Source organism: Neofelis nebulosa, chromosome 9 (genome assembly GCF_028018385.1).
Source record: "Neofelis nebulosa isolate mNeoNeb1 chromosome 9, mNeoNeb1.pri, whole genome shotgun sequence".
Classification (NCBI taxonomy): domain Eukaryota; kingdom Metazoa; phylum Chordata; class Mammalia; order Carnivora; family Felidae; genus Neofelis; species Neofelis nebulosa.
Genome location: NC_080790.1, coordinates 135,232,590 through 135,254,917, shown reverse-complemented (window position 1 = coordinate 135,254,917; position 22,328 = coordinate 135,232,590). Strand labels below are relative to the sequence as shown.

Sequence of the window (22,328 nt, the reverse complement as noted above, 5' to 3'; positions counted from 1 at the left end):
GGGCCTTACGGGGCAAGTGCGCCTGCGTGCTGTCACCGCCTTGGACGTGCCTCAAGCCGTGAGGGGCTGTGAACCAATCAAAAGGCAGTGCCTCTCTAGCCCGGGCCAATGAGCTTTCGGATTAGAGGGTTTAACTCCTATTTAAAATAAAGACTTTGAATCGTAACGGCTGAGCTCTCGGCAGGAGTCGGCGGCCTTTGGGTCGGAGACGGGAGCCAACGGGTTTGTAGACCCTGGGACTGCTCCGTGAGGCGGACGGGCTAGGGCGGCGGGCCCGGGTGGCCTTTGAGAGGGCGGCGGAGGAAGAGTCGAGGTCAGGCGTCCCTGGGTCTCCACCTTCGTCCTCCCTTGTCCTCCTCTTCCTGTCCCCCTGCATCCTCCCAGCTCCTCTCCTCTGTGCCCGGTGCTTTCGCAGCGCCCTCCCGTCTGCGCCTGGGTACTGGGGCGCCCTGTGAAATGCCGCTTGGGGGTTTGTTACACTCCTGGAGTGCATGGGGTTGTTGAGTGGCATTGCGGTGGGGGTGCCTTCTGAGGGGGTTCTCCTATCGGCCAGCACCTGGGTAAGAAAAAATAGGGCTTTTGCCGTCGGGAAGTTCACGTTCTAGAGGGGGGTGGGGGCCAGACGACGCACTGGCGCGATAGCTTTCAATAGAAAACAGTAGTTGGTTGACCTGGGGCTACTTTGGAGGAGTAAATGAAAACTTCCTCGAAGATGTCTTCCTTGGTGCGTGCTGCTGAAACCACAGACCTTGGCCCACCTTTGTCGGGATTTCTGAGAGCCTTTGTTGAAAATGTAGACCCACCTCATGAATCAGAAGTGCTCGGCATAGGATTCAGGTGTCTGTAGTTGGTCAGGCTTCCCAGCTGATGCTTGATGTTTCACGAACCGGCGGTGTAGACCAGCGAGCGCACATAGTCATGTGGGGATGGCAGAATGCTGGATGTGATTTGTGAGGTCTGTGGTTCGGCCTGACGGGCCTCCACGTCTCACCAGTGCCGTCCAGATGGAGATACTGTCGCGGACTTTTAACGGGTCCTCCTCCTCCTTAATTAACCTTCCTTGTTCTTTGAACGAAACACTTTTCAGCTGCACGTTCACTTCCACTCCTCCAAGTAAGTGTGTGCAGACACTAGCAGGTTTGAAGAAGGCAAAGTCTTCTAAATGCACGGTGACGTGAAATGTCAACAGGTTTCCTGTTTGGAATAGTAGGATGTGTGGTTTGAACTGCAGGGTCTTGTGAAGGTCATCGGGTTATGTGGCTCCGGGACCTGGCTGTAGACTGGAACCGCTGGGGACGCAGTCTTCTTGGGGGCTCTCTCCGGCATTGCTGGAGCAGAACCCTCATATTCCATTGTGTTGATGATTATTCCTCTGCCTGGGAAGGCAAAGTATGTTCCGTTGGAGCAAAGCTCTGGCTTCTGTCGAATGGATGTTGTTAGGCCTGCGTGATCTCATCAATCCGCTGCTCGTAATTGTTAGGGAAAGCAAGAGAGCGTTAGAGTGTGTGTACAGCACGAGCTTGGAACTCCTTTTTTTTTTTTTTTTTAATTTTTTTTTTTTTTTAACGTTTATTTATTTTTGAGACAGAGAGAGACAGAGCATGAACGGGGGAGGGTCAGAGAGAGAGGGAGACACAGAATCTGAAACAGGCTCCAGGCTCTGAGCTGTCAGCACAGAGCCCGACGCGGGGCTCGAACTCACGGACCGCGAGATCGTGACCTGAGCCGAAGTCGGACGCTTAACCGACTGAGCCACACAGGCGCCCCGGAACTCCTTTTTCCTTTCTGTCGTTTCTACTAACCGCCGTTTGATATAAGGACTCCTGGCTGTGGTTCCGTCTTCAGCGTGGAGTTACTTGCCTCCTTGTGGAATGGACGTGGAAGTGTGGGGGTGGGGGGGTGCTTTCTGGCTGGGTTCTGGAATTCAGAGAGTATCTGGGTAAGAAAAGTACAGAAAGGATTCTGTTTTCTTGGAGTTTATGTTCTACTTACTTGATGGGGTGTTGTACCTGCCTCACAGCATGGGCCTAGTGTGATGAACCGTTTTCATTGCTGATTTCACTTCCTTAGTGGATTAAGTCATTCCGCAGACACTGGTGGGTGTACCGCCTGTGTGCCAGGCATGTTCCGGGGAGGCCGCAGTGAACACAGTGGGACTAAGGCCTTGGTCTTCCTTGGAGATACTGGCAGGGGGTGGGATATCGCCTGGGGAGGCAGAAATAAACAAGCACAGTGAGGTTCTGTAAGATGTTAAGGGCTAAGCAGAAAAATAGAGATGGTCAGAAAGGAGACGTCTGAGCAGAGACCTGACTGTAACGAAGGAGCAAGCCACACTTCCATTTGAGCGAAGAGCCAAATGGTGAAGAGAGAACAGGAAGTACAAAGGCCCTGTGGCCGGGCACTGCCTTGAGGAAAGAAAGAAGTTCCGTATGACCAGCATGCAATAGATAAGAAGAGGAAATAAGGCCAAGAAGGCGGTCAGGGTCCACACTCTAGGAGACTGTAGGCAAGGAGGATTTTGAGGGACCGTGAGGGGCTTCTGAACCAAGGGCCAACATGGCTGACTTGTTAATGGGACCACAGGGCGCAGTGTTGCGAATGGGCCATCACGGGGCAAAGGTGAAAGCAGGGTGACCATTGGGAGCCCGTGGCAAATAACTGGGGGGAGAGAGCCTTGGTTTGACCAGGTGGTGGTATTAAAGGTTGTGGGCAGTGGTTTTGAAGGTAGAGCCTCCAAGGTGTGCTGATGGATTAGATACGGGCTTTGAGGGAGAACCGTGTAAAAGATGAGGGGACCCGAGCAACGGGCAGGATGGGTTTGCCAGCAACTGAGGTGGGGTCATCTATGAGAATAGGGCTGGGGAGATGGGGACAGGGAGGGAGCAGGAATTCAGTTTGGAACTTTTTAAAATTGAGATGCCTCTCCGATTACAGATTCCGGGTCGAGATGTTTCGCAGGTGGCAAGGGTCAGGGGAGAGGTCTGGAGATGGAGGTTTGGAGGTCTCAGCCCGTGAATGGTGGTGGGAGCCAGGAGACTGGATGACTGAGTGCACAGAGGGAGTGAGCACAGCTGCAAAAGGAAAGGTGTTTCTGGGCCTGAGCTCAGGCTTCTCCTGAGAGCAGAGGGGAGGAGTAGCCTGGAGGAGAGAAGAGGTGTGTCTGGATGTGTTGGGGTGGAGATGCTTGGCAGACCTTCGTGGGGGGATACTGAGCAGGTAGGTAGGTAGGAGTCTGGCAGTCAGAGGAGAGGTTAGGGTAGAAGATGTAAATTCAGATCATCTTAAAGATGTTTAGAGCTCTGGTGCTGGATGAGGGGCCCTAGGACGGGTATGGATGGAGAAGTGGGGTCCAAGGACTCATTCTGGGTCCAGTCTGCCCAGACTCTCAGGTTGGCAAAAGTGAGGCTGATCGAGCAAAGGATGTTGTGGCAGGACAGCTGGTGGGGGGGGGGGGGGGTGGGGGGTGGGGGAGAGACAAGCCTACAAGCTAGTGGAGGCTGGGAGTGGAGTAAAAGTGACCTTGTCAGATGCTGCTGGGGTCGCAAGTGAGCTGAGGGCGCGGAATGGACTTTTGAATTTGCTAACAGTAGAGGTCAGTCATGAGCTGGCCACCGGAGCAGGCCAGTCTGTGGGATGAAATCCTGATGGGGGAGGGCCAGAGGGTGAGAGACACGTGGGTGCGGTGAGTGTGGATGACTGTTCTGGAGCTTTGCTCTTGACGGGAGAGGGCGAGATGCTGTCGTAGCTGGAGTCAGTTATGGGGAAGGGGGGACCTGTTTTTAAAAGGCAGTGGCGGGGGAGGGGCGTCTGGGTGGCTCAGTCGGTAGAACATCCGACTTTGGCTCAGGTCAGGATCTCGCGGTTCGTGGGTTCAAGCCCTGCGTCGGGCTCTGGGCTGACAGCTCAGAACCTGGAGCCTGCTTCCAATTCTGTGTCTCCCTCTCTCTCTCCCCCTCCCCCGCTCGTGTGCTCGCTCTCGCTCTCTCTCTCTCTCTCTCTCTCTGTCAAAAATAAATAAACGTTGAAAAATAATAATAAAAGGCAGCAGGTATTGAAGCAGGCTCCTGCATTGATGGAGCAGGAGGACTCTGGGAGTGAAGTTGGGTGGAGGCCCCACATCTGTCCCTCTTGTCACTTGAGAAAATAAGACACCCTTGTCAACTTCACTGGGACAAAGAAAAAAAATGTAAAATTTTTGTGTTGTGGAGGCTTTTTCATCAGGAGCCATATCCCTGACCTCGCATAACAACACTTTGAAGCATGAGGATTTGTGTAAGTTAAAAGTCGTTCTTTTTCTTTTCAGGCATCATGGACAAATCTAAAGAAAACTGCGTTGCAGGGCCTGTTAAGGTAAATCGAATAATCGTAATCTCTGTCACATTTAGAAAACCCAAATGGAGGTTGGTTTTAGATCTGGAGTTCTTTCCACCGTCACTTTGGATTGTAACTTTAGAGGTGTCTGCTACATTCCTGGAGGAGTTAGTCCCCTTTCTCGGCATTTCATACCATGTTGTTGATGGGCACCTGATATTTTGTTCTGCTTTGTCTTCTGGCTAGCTCTGTAAGTATCTGTTCCTCCATTGTGTGCAGGACAATAATGTATACAATAGGTGCTCGATACTTGCCTGTATTTGCTTGCTTGCCAGAAATTAAATTGCTTTGCCACAGCTTGTTCTGGTCACGCTGCAGGACACGGTAAGCTCCTAGGAATGTCGGGCTGTGTTTTCCTGAATATTTCCTGGGAATCCACTTTGAGCCAGGTTCTGTGTCAGATGCAGGGATTACAGTGATGCAAAGCACATGGCCTTTGACTAAAGAATTTAGCCCTCTTGGGGAGTTATGGGAGCCAGTACTGCGCCTTCACAAAATATGTGTGCGTAAGATGACCCGAGTAATTCCGTGGACGGTGGGTGCTCCACTCAGGTTGGGATGGGCTGGAATCCAGGAAGGGCTTCCCCAGGGAGGACCCTCAGCCTATAGTATTTGTGGAGCGGCTGGGGGAATGAATTTTTATACAAAGATCTTTTAATATAAGCAAGCCTCAGAGTTTTTTCCTTCTAGGAAATCAGTGTAAAAATACATACACACATCAAGCAAGATTTGTGTGTGTGTGTGGGGGGGTGTCTTATTTTTAGAAATTTTAATTTTCTTTTTTTACTAAGTTTTAAATTTAATGTTTTTAAAAATGTATTATAGAGAGAGTACCAGTGAGGGGGAGAGAGAATCCTAAGCAGGCTCCACGCTCAGCACAGAGTCCAACTCGGGGCTCAATCCCATGACACTGAGGTCATGACCTGAGCTAAAGTCAAGAGTCGGATGCTCAACCAACTGAGCCACCCAGGCGCCCCAAGTCTTTTAATACCAGTGTAAATAACATAGTATGGTTTATTAGTTTGAGGGGTACGTTACAGGGATTCAGCTCTTCTGTACATTACCCCGTGCTCATAAGGATAAGGGTCCCCTTTGTCCCCATCCTGTTTCACCACCGCCCTCCCCCCCCCCCCCCCCCCCCCACCTCACCTCTGGTAACCACCAGTTTGTTTTCTGTAGTTAAGAGTTTGTCTCTTTTCTTTCTTTCTTTTTTCTTCTCTTTTCTTTTTTCTTTTCTCTTTTCCCCTTTGCTGGTTTGTTTCTTAAATTCCACATATGAGTGAAATCATATGGTATTTTGTCTTTGTCTTACTAATTTTGCTTAGCATTGTACTCTCTAGCTCCATTCATGTCATTGCAGATGGCAAGATTTCATTTTTTATGGCTGAGTAATGATCCCTTATATATCTATACCGCATCTTCTTTACCCATTCCCCTATCAGTGGACACTTAGGCTGCTTCCATAATTTGGCTCTTGGTTTGTTTTTGTTTTTAGTTTTTTAATGTTTATTTTTAAGAGAGAGGGAGGGAGAGTGTGAGCAGGCAAGGGGAACAGAGAGAGAGAGAGAGAGAGAGAAAATCTGAAATAGACTCCAGGCTCTGAGCTATCAGCACAGGGCCCAATGCAGGACTTGAACTTGGGAACGGCGAGATCATGACTGAAGTCGGATGCTTAACCAACTGAGCCACCCAGGCGCCCCTTTAATTTGGCTCTTGTAAATAACGCTGCTATAAATATAGGGGTGCATATATCCGTTTGAATTAGTGTTTTTGTATTTTTTGGGTAAATACCCAGTAGTGTGATTACTGGGTCGGAGGGTGGTTCTATTTTTAACATTTGGAGGAACTCCCATCCTGTTTTCCAGTGTCTGTACCTGTTTGCATTCCCACCAGCATCGCACAGGGGTTTCTTTTTCTCTACATGCTCACCAACACTTGCTGTGGTCTTTTTGATTTTAGCCATTCTGACAGATTTGAGAAGTTTTCATTTTCAAATAAATGGATACTTCTCCTTTATTTACTGACTGAAAGTCTAAAATGATTAGAAAAAGGCTAACTTGAGTCATTGTATTTGATTCTCAAGTCCTACGATAAAGATCATTTTAGGAAACTGCTGTTTAAAACGTCACTGCCTGAATGCCTACTGTGTTGTGGGCGTTGCTAAGCTGGTCACATTGTGACCTGAGCTGAAACCAGGAGTTGAACACTTAACTGACTGAGTCACCCGGGCACCCCCAGATGATCTTCTAAAACATCTTCACTGAGGGGCGCCTGGGTGGCTCAGTTGATTAAGTGTCCAACGTCGGCTCGGATCATCGTCTCGCAATTTGATTTCTAGTCCCACGTTGGGCTCTCTGCTGTCCCCATGGAGCCTACTTCAGTTATTTAGATACTCTGTCCCCCTTCTCTGTCTCTGCCCCTCCCCCACTTGCTCTCTATTTCTCTTTCTTTCTCAAAAAAAAAAAAAAAAAAATACCAGAAGATAACCACTGTTGAATATTTTGACATAATTCTTCGTCTTTTTTGCTAAAAATATGTATGATATTACCAAAGAAATTTCAGTGGAATTGGGATTTTGGTATAAAGTTTCTGCGTTGTAGCTTTTTGCTGGGTAATAATTCTCAAGCCATTGAGAATTCTTAGGAAGTGTTTAATGTCTCCCTCTTTAGATGGGAATTTAGTTAATGAACATTTGTTTATGGGAGCATGATTTTTGGGAGTGGGGTGTTGGGTGGGTAAGAGGATCATTCTGGTATTCCTTTCAGCCATCTACTAACCACATCCTTTGGAAGCGCTGATGAACATTGCTTTCCCCTTCCATGTACTATCAGTGACCTTTGTTATTTTGTTATATTAGAAAAGAGACTTTGTGGAATTCTCAAAATACCCCGCTTTTGTTCATGAAGACCATGACGTTTATTTTTTCCCTCTCAATCTAGACCACAGTTCCCCTTGGCGATGGTCCAAAACGTGTTCCAGTGACTCAGCAATTTCCTTCTCAGAATCTGTTACCTGCAAATAGTGGCCAGGCTCAGCGGGTCTTGTGTCCTTCAAATTCCTCCCAGCGAATTCCTTCACAAACACAGAAGCTCGTCTCCGGCCATAAACCGGTCCAGAATCTGAAGCAAAAGCAACTGCAGGCAACCAGTGTCCCTCGTTCTGTCTCTAGGCCGCTGAATAATACCCAAAAGAGTGAGCAGCCCTTGCCATCGGCCACCGGTAAATCAACTTTTTGAGACTATTAGATTGTTATTCCTTCCAGTTGCTTAAAAAAGGGGGGGTGGGGGTGGAGGATAGACTTGGCGTTTATTGTTTGGAGCCCTAGCTTTGATGTCATTTTTATTGAGGATACGGAGAAAAATCTGACGTCAGGTTGAGGTAGTAGGGTCTCCTGTGGGCCAGCCCTGCGCTCAGGATGGAGAACCTGATTCCCACCCTCATGGTGTGATTGAGGAACTGAAAACTTCCAAAGTCTGGAGTGTGGAGGGCAGTTGGGGAAGCAGATGAACTTGGATGGACTGAGGCCGGTTGGGTGAGGTCACGGTGGAAGCTGTTGGCTTGTTGAGGAGTGGGGCTTCATCCCCTGGGCGTGGGGAAATTGCCGAAAGGTTTTCCAGCGGAGGAGGGACTGGCCTTCTAGAAATCTTACTAGATTGGCTATGTGGAATGAAGCGGAGAGAAGCAGAACTGCACTCAGGGGCAGCAGACGGGAGGCAGGCTGCCGGGGGTTAGGTCAGAGATGGCAGGGACCTGAAGTGGGCAGGGACAGGTGGATGTTAATAGTCCTTATTTACCAGCCTGGCATGCCCACACTCAGGAGAAGTGCTTCCTTCATCCACGTCGTCTCCTTCAATTCTCGCAACCACTCTGTGAAGGTGGTCGGTGACCAACTCTGTTTTACAGACGAGGGAGTGGAGCCTCTGAAGCATTAACTTGCCCACAGACACAGCAGGATGGAGGAGTGCAGGCAGATCCAAGGGCTGACCTCGGATGCAGACTGGGTGGAGCCGGGCAGTAAGCTGGATGTGGGGATGGTGGTTATCTTGCCGGCATTAACTGAGATCTGAACTGAAGCGCGAAGGGAGAAAACCGGTCTGGGCTCCCGTCACGTGTCTGAGCAGAGCACACCCTGCTGTTTTGGAGTTTGAAGTGGAAATGTCCAGCCTCCGGCTGATGAAACGATGACTTTAGCACCGTGTTGTGCAATTGGTTTATGGTACATTTTGCTGAATCAGGGGCTTCTATTTTTATATTTCCCCTTGGCAACTAATGAAGGAAGGTGGCTGATTTATGTTTTGTTGCACGCTGTTAATTTGTATGTAGTTGATGGAGAGTCGGCTGGCCCACTTGGGGGGGGGCGAAGGTGATGAGTGGGTGCTTATCGTGGGTCGAGAGATTGGCAGTTCTGCCTTAGAAGGTCTTCATTTGGAAACAGGCTTCTGGGAGAATCTGCATAGTCTTGAGCTTTAAATTATTGGAGGGCCTAGCTGTATGTATATGTATCTCTATATAGGTGTATATCTGCTCATCTTTAGAAATCTAGAAAAGGCTTCACCAGGTGGGAGTCAGGTTAGGGTGTGGTCATCTTTTTTCTATAAAGAAAACTAAGAAGATCTTCCATTCTGGACACACCATTAATATTTTGGTGACCATTCTTTGATTCGTTTCTGTTCATAGGTTTTTAATTTATTCTGTAGAGTTATTCTAAAGTAATTATAATTATTCTAAAAGCAGGTTTTTGACTTATTCTATATAGGAAATAATTCTGAAAAGGAACTGACAACAAAACAGAAAAATGAAGAATCAAAAAAGTAAGTTTTATTTTACTTACAAAGTCCTGTGCTATTGTGCTGTTAGAATATACTTTTATTTGTTTATTTATGTTTATTTATTTTTGAGAGAGAGCGAGACAGTGTGAGGAGAGGGGCAGAGAGAGAGGGAGACTCTTGCCATCTGAAATAGGCTCCAGGCTCCGAGCTGTCAGCACAGAGCCTGACGTGGGGCTCGAACTCAGACCATGAGATCATGACCTGAGCCTGAGTCAGACACGTAGCCGACTGAGCCACCCAGGTGCCCCTAATTGCAAGTTTAATTGTGGGAACTTGTTAAAAAATAGAAAAGGTCTTTATATTTTCACTTAGGATATATAAATGTTTCCAAATTCTAACCTTTGGAAAAAGGGAATTTTAATGATGTTTACTCGTGACTCAAGCTTTTCTTACTGCCTTCCAAATTTAGAACAAACTTGTATGAATCAGTTACAGAAATGTGTAAAATAAGTTCCTCTCTACCCTCAGAAGTAACCACTACCTATAGCTTAGGTATGTTTTTATACTATTTCTATTCTCCTGTTGCAAAACTGTATACACACGTGTATATGACTATATGAATATTTCAACAGTATTCATTGAATTGTTCTTTATACCGTCTCCCCTGGATATTTTCCAAAAGCTTGTTCCCAACTTCTGAACTGTGTAGACTCTACAACGTAGAACGTAATGTCTATAATGGAGGAGGAGGAGCCAGGAATGAACCCACAGGCTTTTTTGCTTGACTGCCTAATAGTGGCTTTCTGAGAATCGAAACCCAGCAGTTCTCGCCCCAACTGCCTTGTAGGATCCATCCCGCCTGCTTTGGCAGACTGATTGTCCACCCCAGAGAGTCAGCATCTCTAGGTTGGAGGAGGAGGCTGTGGTTAGCCTGCTAGAGGCCCACAGACCGTTCTGAAGGCTTCCTCCCTCCACTTACTTACCTAACCTTTCCTGTGCTCTTTAACGGTGGTGGCAACAAGTGTGCACTTCAGAGTGTAGTATTGTCTTGGGACACTTTGCGTTAATGCTTCAGCTCTAAAAGCCCAGATTGTTCTTTGTCTGACTCATACAGTCATTGGCAGATAGGGGAGCGGGGGATTTAATGCCTGTGGAGACTCACGTAGCGTAGTTATTGGCTTGGTTCTTGCCGAGGTTACCTACCGAATACAACATTAAATATAAAATTATTTAGAGGTCTACCTACTACCCGTTAATAAATTGTTAGAAAAGATTTGTTTTCTTCATATTTTAAAATATTCAAAATTTTTCCTAGAAGGCAGTGGGCTTTGGAAGATTTTGAAATCGGTCGCCCGCTGGGTAAAGGAAAGTTTGGTAATGTTTATTTGGCGAGAGAAAAACAAAGCAAGTTTATCCTGGCTCTTAAAGTATTATTTAAAGCTCAGCTGGAGAAAGCAGGAGTCGAGCATCAGCTGAGAAGAGAAGTAGAAATACAGTCCCACCTTAGGTAAGTTTCCAGATTGATGTTCGAGAGAATGTGGTACAGAACCTAGTTACTAAGAGTTAAACCATGGAAGGCCTGCTCCATAGTACTGCAAAGAGTGGTTTAATTCATCATTTTTCAAGGATTTGTCTAGAGAAGTGCTGTGGTCCTGAAAAATCACTTGGAGGTTTATGCTGTGTTAATGAAGTAGTTTATATGAGTCAAATTTGTGTGTGTGTGTGTGTGTGAGAGAGAGAGAGAGAGAGAGAGAGAGAGAGAGAGAGATATTAAGGGAAATGATACTTCTGAGTTCTTTTTTTTCTTTTTTTAAAAATGTTTATTTTTGAGAGAGAGAGAGAGAGAGTGAGCACAAGGAAGGTCAGAGAGAAAGAGGGAGACGCAGAATTCAAAGCAGGCTCCAGGCTCTGAGCTGTTAGCACAGAACCCGACAAGGGTCTTGAACTCACGAGCTGTGAGATCATGACCTGAGCTGAAGTCGGATGCTCAACCCAGTGCCTTGATATTTCTGAGTTCTAAGCAGAGGTTGCAAACTGGCAGCCTGCAGGTTGACTTTGGCCAATGGGTCTTTTTCCTTTCTTTTTTTCCTCTTAGTATTTTTTTCAGACTTGAATCACTTGTTAATACTTAAAAACCTGTCCAATCAGGCCTGTAACCCTCCCTGGCAACAACTAGCTGGAGCTGAAGGGCTACTGTCCTGGGCCGTGTTCTCAGCTGCCCGAAGTCCTCAGCAGCAAACATCTGCTGCTGTTGAACCCTGCTTTTAAGTTGTGTCTCCTAGTGCTTGGGAATCAAACTGCTGTGGGAGTGCCGTGCCTCTCCCTCCTCTCTAATAGGCAGAAAATTAATATTTAGCTGAATTTCCCCCCCTGATAATAAAGATGACCTGAAGGAAGGAAATAGTCTTAACCAAACCTGAGGTCCAATAATACCTTGCATTGCTTGTAAACTGATAGGCAGATGTGTGTATTTTTCTTCAGAGCAGGTCTGTAGTTTCAGATTCTCAAGTTTGGTGAGGGGTGCTGTAGGGGGTCTGTGACCAGAACTAATTTTCACTGGTTTTACATGAGGGGTTTGATTGGAACTTAGTACATATTCTTGTATCCTCTCCAGAAAGCAGGTGTTAAAGAGTATTCATCCTTTGTTGCAGGCATCCGAATATTCTCAGACTGTATGGTTATTTCCACGACGCCACCAGAGTTTACCTAATTCTAGAATATGCACCTCTTGGAGCTGTCTACCGAGAACTTCAGAAACTGTCCAAGTTTGATGAGCAGAGAACTGCTACTGTGAGTTTTCATTTACCGTCCTAACTCTTGTTCCCTCTGTTCCACCCCACATAGCAACGTGCCCTTTCATTACAGTCCAGTGGGTTTCATCTAAAGAAAGATTGCTTAATAGGATCAAGTGTTTGAATGAAAGAATCAGAATACCTTAGTTGTACCATCCATGCACATAAAATCAAGTACCAGGTGGAATATTGTGGATGGTGTGTTTCCACAGCGGTTTCCTAGAGAAATGTATATGTGAATAGTTGCCCTCTTTTTTTAGTTGTATTTTTATTTTTTAATGTTTATTTTTGAGAGAGAGAGAGAGAGAGAGAGAAACGGAATTTGAGCAGGGGAGGGGCAGAGAGAGAGAGGGAGACACAATCTGAAGCAGGCTCCAGGCTCCCAGCTGTCAGCACAAAGCCTGATGCGGGGCTGGAACCCACAAACTATTAGATCATGACCAAAGTTGAACGGCCAGCCGACTGAGCCACCCAGGTGCCCCTTTATAGTTATCCTCTTTTTAAAAAGTTTACAATAATTTTAGATTTACGGAATGTGAAGATCGTGCAGACTTATTTTCTCCTGTTTATCTTACATTAGTGTGGGGTACCTACTATTCACCTGGCTTATCACTGCGGGTGTTGGCCTTGGTCCCCTGGCTGAGGTCACGTTCATTAGGTGTCTTTGCTGTGAAGTTACTCTTTTTCTCTTTGCATACTGGGTTCTTCTAAAGCGTGTCACTATGCACAGCCCACACTTAAGGAGCAGGGATTATGTGCCACCCCCACCCTAATCTACATAAATTGTTTCGAATTCTTCTGCATCAGAGATTTGTGTGTTCTCCCTTATTTATTCAGTCATTTACTAATGTGGACTCATGGATATTTTATACTTTGAGTATAGTCCAATACTACTTTGGCCCTTGGGATCCCTTTCACATGGCTCCTGTTTTAGGTGTTTTTTTTGTTGTTGTTGTTGTTGTTTGTTTGTTTGTTTGGTTGGTTGGTTTTTTTGACCTACCCCCATCATTGTGGGTGTGGTGTTTGAGCACTTCCCTGCATCTGGCCCTGTAGGATGCTGCACCTCATTTTGTTGATTTGCTATCTCAGTCCTAGAATCAGCCATTTGTCCAAGGAGCCCTGGTTCCTTTTATGGGAAAATGGTATTAGAAACCAAGACCTGGGTGCAAGATGTGCTCATTGCTAGTGGGGTGTCATGTCTTCTGGGTGATCTCAGCTGACAGAACAGGGACTAATCTATGTATACACGTGTATCTGTATTTTGATCCATTTGCATCTATATTAAGCAAAACATGAGTCCATTACCACAGGATTCATTCTACCCTCCTCCCCTTGTTTATCTGTAACCTCCCATTGCAGCCTTGAAAAACCTGAGTTCTGCTGTCCACCGACAGTTTGATTATTCAGTTCCAGTGTCCATGTGCAGTGGTATCCGAATGATTAACCAGTTACCCCAGTGGGGAAACAACTAGATGCATTTAAGATTCACCTGTATCTTTTCAGGGTGCGGTAGCTCATTTTTTATTGCTGAATGATATTTTGCAGCATGGCTACAGTACAGTTTCTCGCTTCATCGATTGAAGGGTATCTTGGTTGCTTCTAGTTACTGGTGGTTATGAATAAAGCTACTATAAACATCTGCATGCGGGCGCCTGGGTGGCGCAGTCGGTTAAGCGTCCGACTTCAGCCAGGTCACGATCTCGCAGTCCGTGAGTTCGAGCCCCGCGTCAGGCTCTGGGCTGATGGCTCGGAGCCTGGAGCCTGTTTCCAATTCTGTGTGTGTCTCTCTCTCTCTGCCCCTCCCCCGTTCATGCTCTGTCTCTCTCTGTCCCCAAAATAAATAAAAAACGTTGAAAAAAAAAATTTAAAAAAAAAAAAAAAACATCTGCATGCATGTTTTTGTGGGTCATACGTTTTTAACAGATTTGAAAACTAGCTTGTGTGGTGAGTTATGTGTAACTTTATAAGAAACTGTTAAACCGTCTTCCAGAGTAGCTGCACCATCTTTGCATTTCCACCAGTGAGTGTGCAAAGTTCCTCCTCCTCACCAGCGATTGGTACTGTGTTTTGGAGGTTAGCCCTTCTTCTCGGTGTATGTGGTAACTCATTGTTTTAATTTGTAGTTCTCTAGTGATCTATGACAGGTATCTTTTCATGTGTTTATTTGCCATGTGTATTGTCATCTTTCCAGTGCCTGTTCAGATTTTTCGCCCATTTTTAATCAGGCTTTTGGTCATCTTGAGTTGGAAGAGTTCTTGTATATTTTGGATACAGGTCCTTTATCCCACGTGTTTTACAAACGTTTTCTCCCAGCTGGTGGCTTGTCTTTTCATTTTCTTACCTGCATCTAATCTTAACATCCAACATAATTGGGTTTTTGGTTTGGGTGTTTTGGTTTTTTACCCTATGGATTGTGCTGCTTCTTTATTTTGGATGAAATCACTTGTTTGAAGAAGTAGAGAGTCTTTGGGCAGTTTTTTTTTTTTGTTGTTGTTGAATCAGCAGATGATGGGTGGTTACTTTGATTACACTCATTCTTTCTTTTTGGCATTGATGGAAATGGTGTTACTTTCAGGTGGTTGTACTTGTGAATTCACAGCACGAGTGGTGAATGACCCTTTGGTGTGGTCTCAGGAAAATGGACATACTATTTTAAACTTAATGTTAAATGTTTGCTTTGTGGATAAGTAGAAATAGATTCATCTTGGGGCACCTGGGTGGCTCGGTCGGTTAAGCGTCCGACTTCGGCTCAGGTCACGATCTCACAGTTTGTGAGTTCAAGCCCCGCGTCGGGCTCTGTGCTGACAGCTCAGAGCCTGGAGCCTGTTTCGGATTCTGTGTCTCCCTCTCTCTCTCTGCTCCTCCCCTGTTCATGCTCTGTCTCTCTCTGTCTCAAAAATAAATAAACGTTAAAAAAAATTAAAAAAAAAAAGATTCATCTTATTACTTTCAAAATATTAGCTAACCAAATTAGTTGTCTTATTTAATTGGCAGTTACTATTTCTACTACTACGTTTTGTTCAATCCAGATGGAGTTCATGTTGGTGTAAGCAGTAGTTATTTGAAAGAAAAACTTGGTTCTTTCTAGATTCCATAGTAGTTAGAATGAATATGTATGCACACTGTTTCCCTTTTCTGATTAATTCAAATAAAAGTAATTGTAGAGAAATGTTGGGGCCCTTTATACATATTCACAGTGTGATGTGGGAGGTTTGAAGGAGGTGGCTGCTGGAGAGCCCTGGTTGAACTAGCTCCTTGGCCTTGATTTGAGCGGAGAAAATGCCTTGCCCTCAAGAATCTAGTATATGATCTTTATGTCAGTAGCTCAGTTTGGTGTAGAAGAGCTCTCTTTGCCTCCACTTTCAGTTTATTATTGTCTAGATTTTGGTCTCTGGCTTTTGCCCGAAAAAAATGAAAACGTTTCTTCTGACCATGATATTTGCTTTTTACAGCAATTTGTCGAGTAGAACTTTTTGGTGTAAAATAATGTGTTCAGTTCTGTCTAGTGGTTGCTTTGGAAAACCTTTCTTCAGCCAGAGTGGGTGGCTCAGTCGGTTTAAACGTCCGATTTCGGCTCAGATCATAATCTCACAGTTCATGGGTTCGAGCCCCACACCAGGCTCTGCTAACATCTTGGAGCCTGCTTCAGATTCTGTGTCTCCCTCTCTCTGCCCCTCCCTGGCTCACGCTCTCTCTCTCTCTCTCTCTCTCTCTCTCTCTCTCTCTCTCTCTTTCTCAAAAATAAATAAACATTAAAAAGAAAAAAAAAACCTTCAGCCAGAACTAAACATATTCTTTCAATACGCTGATAGCAATTCTTATCTTTATGCTAAAACAGATTCTGGACTTGCTAGAGCTCTCTTTGGCTGAGATGGAAAGAAAACTAACAAAAGGACTGACATGCTGTGTGTGCTTTTTAAGCTGACTAATGAATACGTACACCCCCAAGTTTAACACTATGTAACACGCAAATGTACCTGCTTTTAATTTTTTTCAAGATTGTTTTTTCCCCTTAAATTTTGAGTTTCAAACAAATGCTTGTGTTATAAATTGATCTTAGTTTTAAAAATAGGAATTAAAAAAAATGGGAATGGACTGTACTTGAAAATTAAAAAAAAATTTTAATTGTTTACATGTCTGACTCGCTAATTTGTGCCAGTTTTTCAGTTGTTATCATCATTCATTGCTACTAGTATTTCTAGCTCATCAGTTTTCCCCCCTGTCCTTCAATGTCCTATCTGCTATATTAGCAAATAAATAACTTAGTATGGAATACTCGTATTTTATGCTAAACATGAATTTGGTTCGAAAAAAAATTTCTTTTTAGAGTCCTCTGTTGTTTCTAGCCTTAAAACCTATAAAACATATTAAAATCGATGTTGGCTTTCCTTTCAGAAGAGATGTCTAACATTGTGTTATATAGGGGCGCCTAGGTGCCTCTGTCGGTTAAGCATCTGACTTTGGCTCAGGTCATGATCTTGCAGTTGGAGCCCTGAGTCGGGCTCTGTGTTGACAGCTCTGAGCCTGGAGCCTGCTTCCGATTCTGTGTCTTCCTCTCTTTCTCCCCCTCCCCTGCTGGTATTCTCTCTTTCTTTCTCTCCCTGTCAAAAATAAATAAAAACTTTATATAACACATTTTATTTTTAAAATGTATGACGCAGACTCTCCATACTTTTTGTTTCCGTAGTATATCACGGAGTTGGCAGATGCCCTGTCTTATTGTCACTCAAAGAGAGTCATTCATAGAGACATTAAGCCAGAGAACCTGCTCCTCGGTTCAGCTGGAGAGCTTAAGATTGCAGATTTTGGATGGTCGGTACACGCCCCATCCTCCAGGTATGTAACCTTAGAGGTGGAACGCCCCATCCTCCAGGTATGTAACCTTAGAGGTGGAACTTACTTAGTGTTTAGCAAAAGCCTTCGGGGCTTTCAGGAATGAAATAGTCAAATACTTAAGGATAGAAATGTGGAATTGGGGCTGGTCACAGTTACACATACTTGGGAGAAACCTAGGCCCGTTAAGTGTCTTTGAGAATATTTGATTCTCCTACTGTTGTGGGGTTATTGTGTCATAGGCCTGGGTTAAAGATGCTTCATGTCCTCAGAGGCTAATGGAGGGGACATACGGGACAAGTGAAGGACAGAGGAAGTGCAGGATGTGTTGGGTGGTGATGCCTGGGGCAGTGGTGAAGTGGAAACTCCGCTGCTCCCTGGACAGGAGACCGGTTTCAGAGGGCCGCACACAGAGATCTAGAGCTGAGGGCACAGAGCTTTGGGGAATTAAAAAAAAAACAGATTTTATCCAAATTGGTTTGGATTTTCCAGGTGGTGGTTGGATTCTGTGTGGTGTGCTTTTGTCAGTAGCATAGTCCTTTCTTGTCCCCTCTTAATAGAGAGATCTTAATTATGCAAACAAGAACTAAAATCTTCTGTACTGTTTTAATTTAATTTGGGTCTAATTGAGATTTTGAAGCCTCGTGAGGTGGTAGGGCATTAAAAACCCTCATCTACTAGTAAGTTTGTCAACTTTGGCAAAGGACTTACAAAATCATAGCCATAATACTTTATACATTTTTTTAAACCACCTATATCTTTTAACCTAAAATAGGTGACGTGGTGGAGGTGGGGAGCTTTATTTTTGCCAGATCACTTGTAATTGTTCGCAGCAATGCATTGAATCTGCTGTTGCAGTGTCTCTCTTTTTTTTTTTTTTTTTTAAAGCTGGTTGTCTGTCACTAGTGGGAGCTGTTGGCACCTAGTGAGGCAAATGATGATGAAGAATTGTAGGTTTTGTAAAATCGCAGGGCTAAACTGGACCTTAACCTGTCCAGTGGTGTCATGTGATAGGAAAGATAAACGTCCTTCTCAGAAAGGATACGCCAGCCATGTTGCCCCGCCTCCCCAACACGAGTAACCATAAGACCTCCCAGGAGTGCTGTCGTTGGAGGAACCTGCTGACTCGGTCCCTTTTCAGCATCTCCGTGGTGATGAGGGTTTCACGTGTGCTCTCTGGGTGCCGGGCGTGCTGAGCATAGGGCCCGCGTGACCCCCTAGGAGAGCCAGTGGCAAAGAATAACTGATAGGAAGCAACGAAGACCTACGCGTGTTCGCGCCTAGTCGATGTTTGCCACCCCCAGCGTATTTCTGGCCTTTGGTAGAAACACACACAGAAGTGCCGAATCGGCGGCTTCATTGCTCCCATCTAGGGCCTACATACAACAACAAGTGCCAACATTTTGCCATATTGGCCGTGTCGATTTTTTTGGTGAATAGACCAAAATAAGTAAATTTTCAAAATTGTATTGCAGACGTTATGCTTCGTTCTCTGGCCACTTTGGGATGAATCTCCTAAAAATGAGGACATTGTCCCTATAATCACGACCGTTATCACTCCTCAGGAAATTAACAGCCTTGTCAATAGCTATTTAGTCCATGTTCACATTTCTGCAGTTGTCCACAAAATTTAGAGCTGCTCTTTAAGTCACAATCCAACTAAGGTCTGTCCATGCATTATATTTGATTGTGTTTCTTTTGTCTAAATTTAAAGCAGTTGCCTCACAATTTAAAATGGATTTTTCTTTTTTATCCCTTTTTTCCTTTTTAATTAAAAAAATTTTTTTAAATGTTTATTTTTGAGAGAGACAGAGTATGAGTGGGGAGAGGGCAGAGAGAAAGGGAGACACAGGATCTGAAGCAGGCTCCAGGCTCTGAGCTGTCAGCACAGAGCCCGATGTGGGGCTTGAACTCATGAACCGTGAGATCATGACCTGAGTCAAAGTCAGATATTTAGCCTACTGAGCCAGCCACCCAGGTGCCCATATTTTTTTATTTAAAAATTTTTTTTTAATGTTTATTATTATTTTTTTTTAATTTTTTTTTTTAACGTTTATTTTTGAGACAGAGATGGAGCATGAACGGGGGAGGGGCAGAGAGAGAGGGAGACACAGAACCGGAAGCAGGGTCCAGACTCTGAGCCATCAGCCCAGAGCCTGACGTGGGGCTAGAACTCACGCGGTCCGTGAGATCGTGACCTGAGCTGAAGTCGGACGCTTAACCGACTGAGCCACCCAGGCGCCCCTAATGTTTGTTATTTTTGAGAGAGAGACAGACAGAATATGAGCAGGGGAGGGGCAGAGAGGGAGGGAGGGAGGGAGGGAGGGAGGGAGGGAGACACAGAATCCAAAGCAGACTCCAGGCTCTGAGCTGTCAGCACAGAGCCTGATGTGGGGCTTGAACTGAGGAACCGCGAGATCATGACCTGAGCCACCCAGATGCCCCTCTTTTTTTTTTTTTTTAATGTTTGTTTGAGAAGGGGGGGAGGGGCAGAGAGGAAGAGAGAGAACCCCAGGCAGGCTCCACACTCAGTGTGGAGTCTGACACGGGACTCGGATCCCACGAAGGTGAGATCATGACATGAGCTGATGGCAAGAGTCAGACGCTTACCCACCCAAGCGCCTCTAAAATGGATTTTTTTGATTGTGGTGTCCCTTACCTTGGTCCTTTATCTTCTGTGGTTGCTGAGAACTGGAAGTAGGTCTAAGGACCTGACCAGTACTTTTGGCAAGAATACTTCCTAGGCCACCCTCACGTGTCAGTGTCTCTCTTGTACCACTGATGTGTCAGAAGGCAGCATGGATCTGTCACGCCAAAGCTAGTGTTTTCACACTGGGACAGTTTTTTAGTGTTTTTGTCACTAACGTCACAGGACTGTTAAGCTTTTTAGCATCTCTACAATATAAAAACAACTATGGAACTCCAAATTGTATTTAGAGAGAGCTTTCCTTTTCCAGCTACTTTGATACAGTAGTGATACTTTTCATCATTTACGGAGGTTCTGGAGGGGGACGAACTTGGGGCGTGGCTTGGTTGCTAGCTGCGTGATCTTGCACATCTCCCTCAATCTGTTTCTTGTCTGAAACTGGGGATTTAAATAGTTTCTGCTTCATAGCCTAGGATCTGGCCTAGGAAGGGCACTCCGTCATGTTAGTGTAATCGTTAATGACGTTTAGCAGCAATTAGGGTAATAAAAACAGGTGCATCGACCCGAGCCTGCCTCCATTTTTAGGAGAACCACCCTCTGTGGCACCTTGGACTACTTGCCTCCAGAGATGATTGAAGGCCGAATGCACGACGAGAAGGTGGATCTCTGGAGCCTTGGGGTACTCTGCTATGAATTTCTAGTTGGGAAGCCTCCATTTGAGGCGAGCACATACCAAGAGACCTACAAAAGAATATCGCGGGTAAGACCTTAACGAGAACTGATCCGTTGCTTCTTGTCGAATTCTCATCAGCCTTCACCTTGGCCCTGAGCTGAATATTCATACTGTTCTGTCTTAAGCCGCGTTTTGTGACTGTCACTTGTCGTACTCCAGGTTGAATTCACGTTCCCTGACTTTGTACCAGAGGGAGCCAGGGACCTCATCTCAAGACTGTTGAAACATAATCCCAGCCAAAGACCGACTCTCAAAGAAGTACTTGAACACCCTTGGGTCACGGCAAATTCATCAAAACCATCAGGTAGCCAAAAAAGCAAAGAATCAACCAGCAAACAATCTTAAGAATCCTGCAGGGGGAGAAATCCACGAGGCCCAGCTGGCGACACTGTTGACAGCCTGGCCGTGACCCATGACCGAGGGCACTGCAGACAAGGGCCCACCGAGCAGGCGGTGCCTCACCCTCCCCGGTCAGTCCGCTTCCGCGAACAGTGCACTCTGGAGTGAAAGTAGCCACAGGACTTGTGGCCACTTCACAGTCCGGAGGCGAAGTTCACCTGCAGCCTCCCTACGGCCTGTCTCAAGTAGTGTGTCCTTGTGGAAGGCAGCTCGGGGCCCGACTGCAGGGAGAGTGGCCACTCCGCCCCGACTCCATCGGTGAAAGAGGTGTGCAATGACCATCCGGTCCCTACGTGTGCATCTGCCTTCCTCGGTGGCCGACTCTGGGAAAGCTGTCAGGATGAACATGTGATTCTTTCTTTTAAATGTCAAAATAAAGATTTCTGTATAGACTGCTATGTCATTTCCCTGGCATCCCTTCAGGACCGTTCGGTGTCTGTCCCACACTTGCGCCAAGTGGACGTGGTTAAGGACCAGATCAGGCTTAAGCCCTCGGTGACTGTAAACTCGAACGCGTGCTCCACCTGTGTCTTGGGGCTGGCTGGATGAGACCTGTCTCTGCTGTTTCTAAATGTCAAAGGGCTGATCTTTCCGGGGTTTTGATGCTTTATTTATACAGTTTTGGTGAAGCACAGTATGTCACATATAAAATGATTAAAGTTGTCACGTGTCTAACCTTGAAATTATAATGCATTTCCCAGTTCATTCTACCCTTTGGGAAATGCTGGGCTAAGCATGGGCCCGCTGGGAAGGCGGGAAGGCCCCCCAGTGGTGCTGTCAGGGCTCTGGAGCCGGGCTGGCCTGTGAACGCACCTGCCCTGCGATGACTGGGGACAAAGCAGTAGGGGTGCCCCTGACAGTAGCGGGGGCAAGTCAGGGAGCTGGCGAACTGTGATGGGTAATTAGGTAGGAGAGGTGTCCAGGGAAAGTGACATCTGAACTAGGCTTGAAGGGCGGGGAGGACTTAAAGGCTGGGGGCAGGAATGGTGAGACAGCCCTGTGGCCCCGGGAGGGGGTGGCAGGAAACCTGGCACCACGGGGACAAGCATATGGCTGTGTGACTGGGTGGCAGGGCAGGGGCACCAGGAGTTGGGCTGTGGGGGCTGCCAGCGCCCTCTCTCCAGCCTCCACTCTTTCCGCTGTGCCCAGTAAGTGGTAGTTCCTGCAGTAGGAACATTCCGTGCAACAGCCCAGCTCGGGGAGCCGGAACCCTTGGTGGGTCCTCATCCTGGGGGACCACCTGATGAGTCAGTAGTACGGAAGTGGGTGTGCCTGGCATGGCCTGGTCACCTCTGGGGGTTCTCTAGAGCTACAGGAGGTCAGGATGGACCAAGGGCTGAAGGAGTTGGTCATCTACGCCCACACCTGCCCACCTCTGGGCTCTGACCACGTTTTCGAGAAGATGCAAAGAGTTCTACATGTGGGGTGAACTAGTTCTTTGCAAACTGGTTTTCTAAGTGTGGCCCTTAATTCTCTGAAGGAATGTTTGCTTGGCTGGAATCCCTCCTTCCCAGCCACGTGGGGATTTGAGCACAACCTGTGTTCAAGCCTCCTGCCCCTTCAGCACAGCTGGTGGAGGCTTCCTTTGCTCTCCTTGTTATCCGTCTCCCAAGGGAGCCAGTATCCCAAGGGATACTTGGCAGGTTATTTTTAATATTTTTATTACTTTGGAGTTTTGCCATGTATGTAAACGTTAAACGTGAGTGCACGAATACAGCGAGGCTACGTGGGTAATTCTTTCCACCACTTGTTTGCTATTGGCCTAGACGTGAGCAGGTGCCATG

At 46.2% G+C, this 22,328-nt stretch overlaps 1 protein-coding gene across 3 annotated transcripts; it reads left to right on the top strand.

Annotated features, from left to right (window-relative positions):
* Positions 1 to 108: 108 nt before the first annotated feature.
* Positions 109 to 21,227, top strand: AURKA (aurora kinase A). Of its 3 annotated transcripts, none has more exons than XM_058686025.1 (9): positions 109 to 222; positions 4,304 to 4,350; positions 7,311 to 7,590; positions 9,128 to 9,182; positions 10,459 to 10,647; positions 11,792 to 11,930; positions 16,620 to 16,768; positions 19,998 to 20,172; positions 20,305 to 21,227. In XM_058686025.1, exons 2-9 carry the CDS (start codon positions 4,309 to 4,311, stop codon positions 20,488 to 20,490), a joined length of 1,215 nt encoding a protein of 404 aa, XP_058542008.1. In that variant the 5' UTR covers positions 109 to 222; positions 4,304 to 4,308; the 3' UTR covers positions 20,491 to 21,227. The 3 variants fall into 3 exon arrangements, with proteins under 3 accessions (XP_058542008.1, XP_058542006.1, XP_058542007.1); XM_058686023.1 differs by having other exon boundaries at positions 10,456 to 10,647; XM_058686024.1 differs by having other exon boundaries at positions 196 to 313; positions 10,456 to 10,647.
* Positions 21,228 to 22,328: the final 1,101 nt, after the last annotated feature.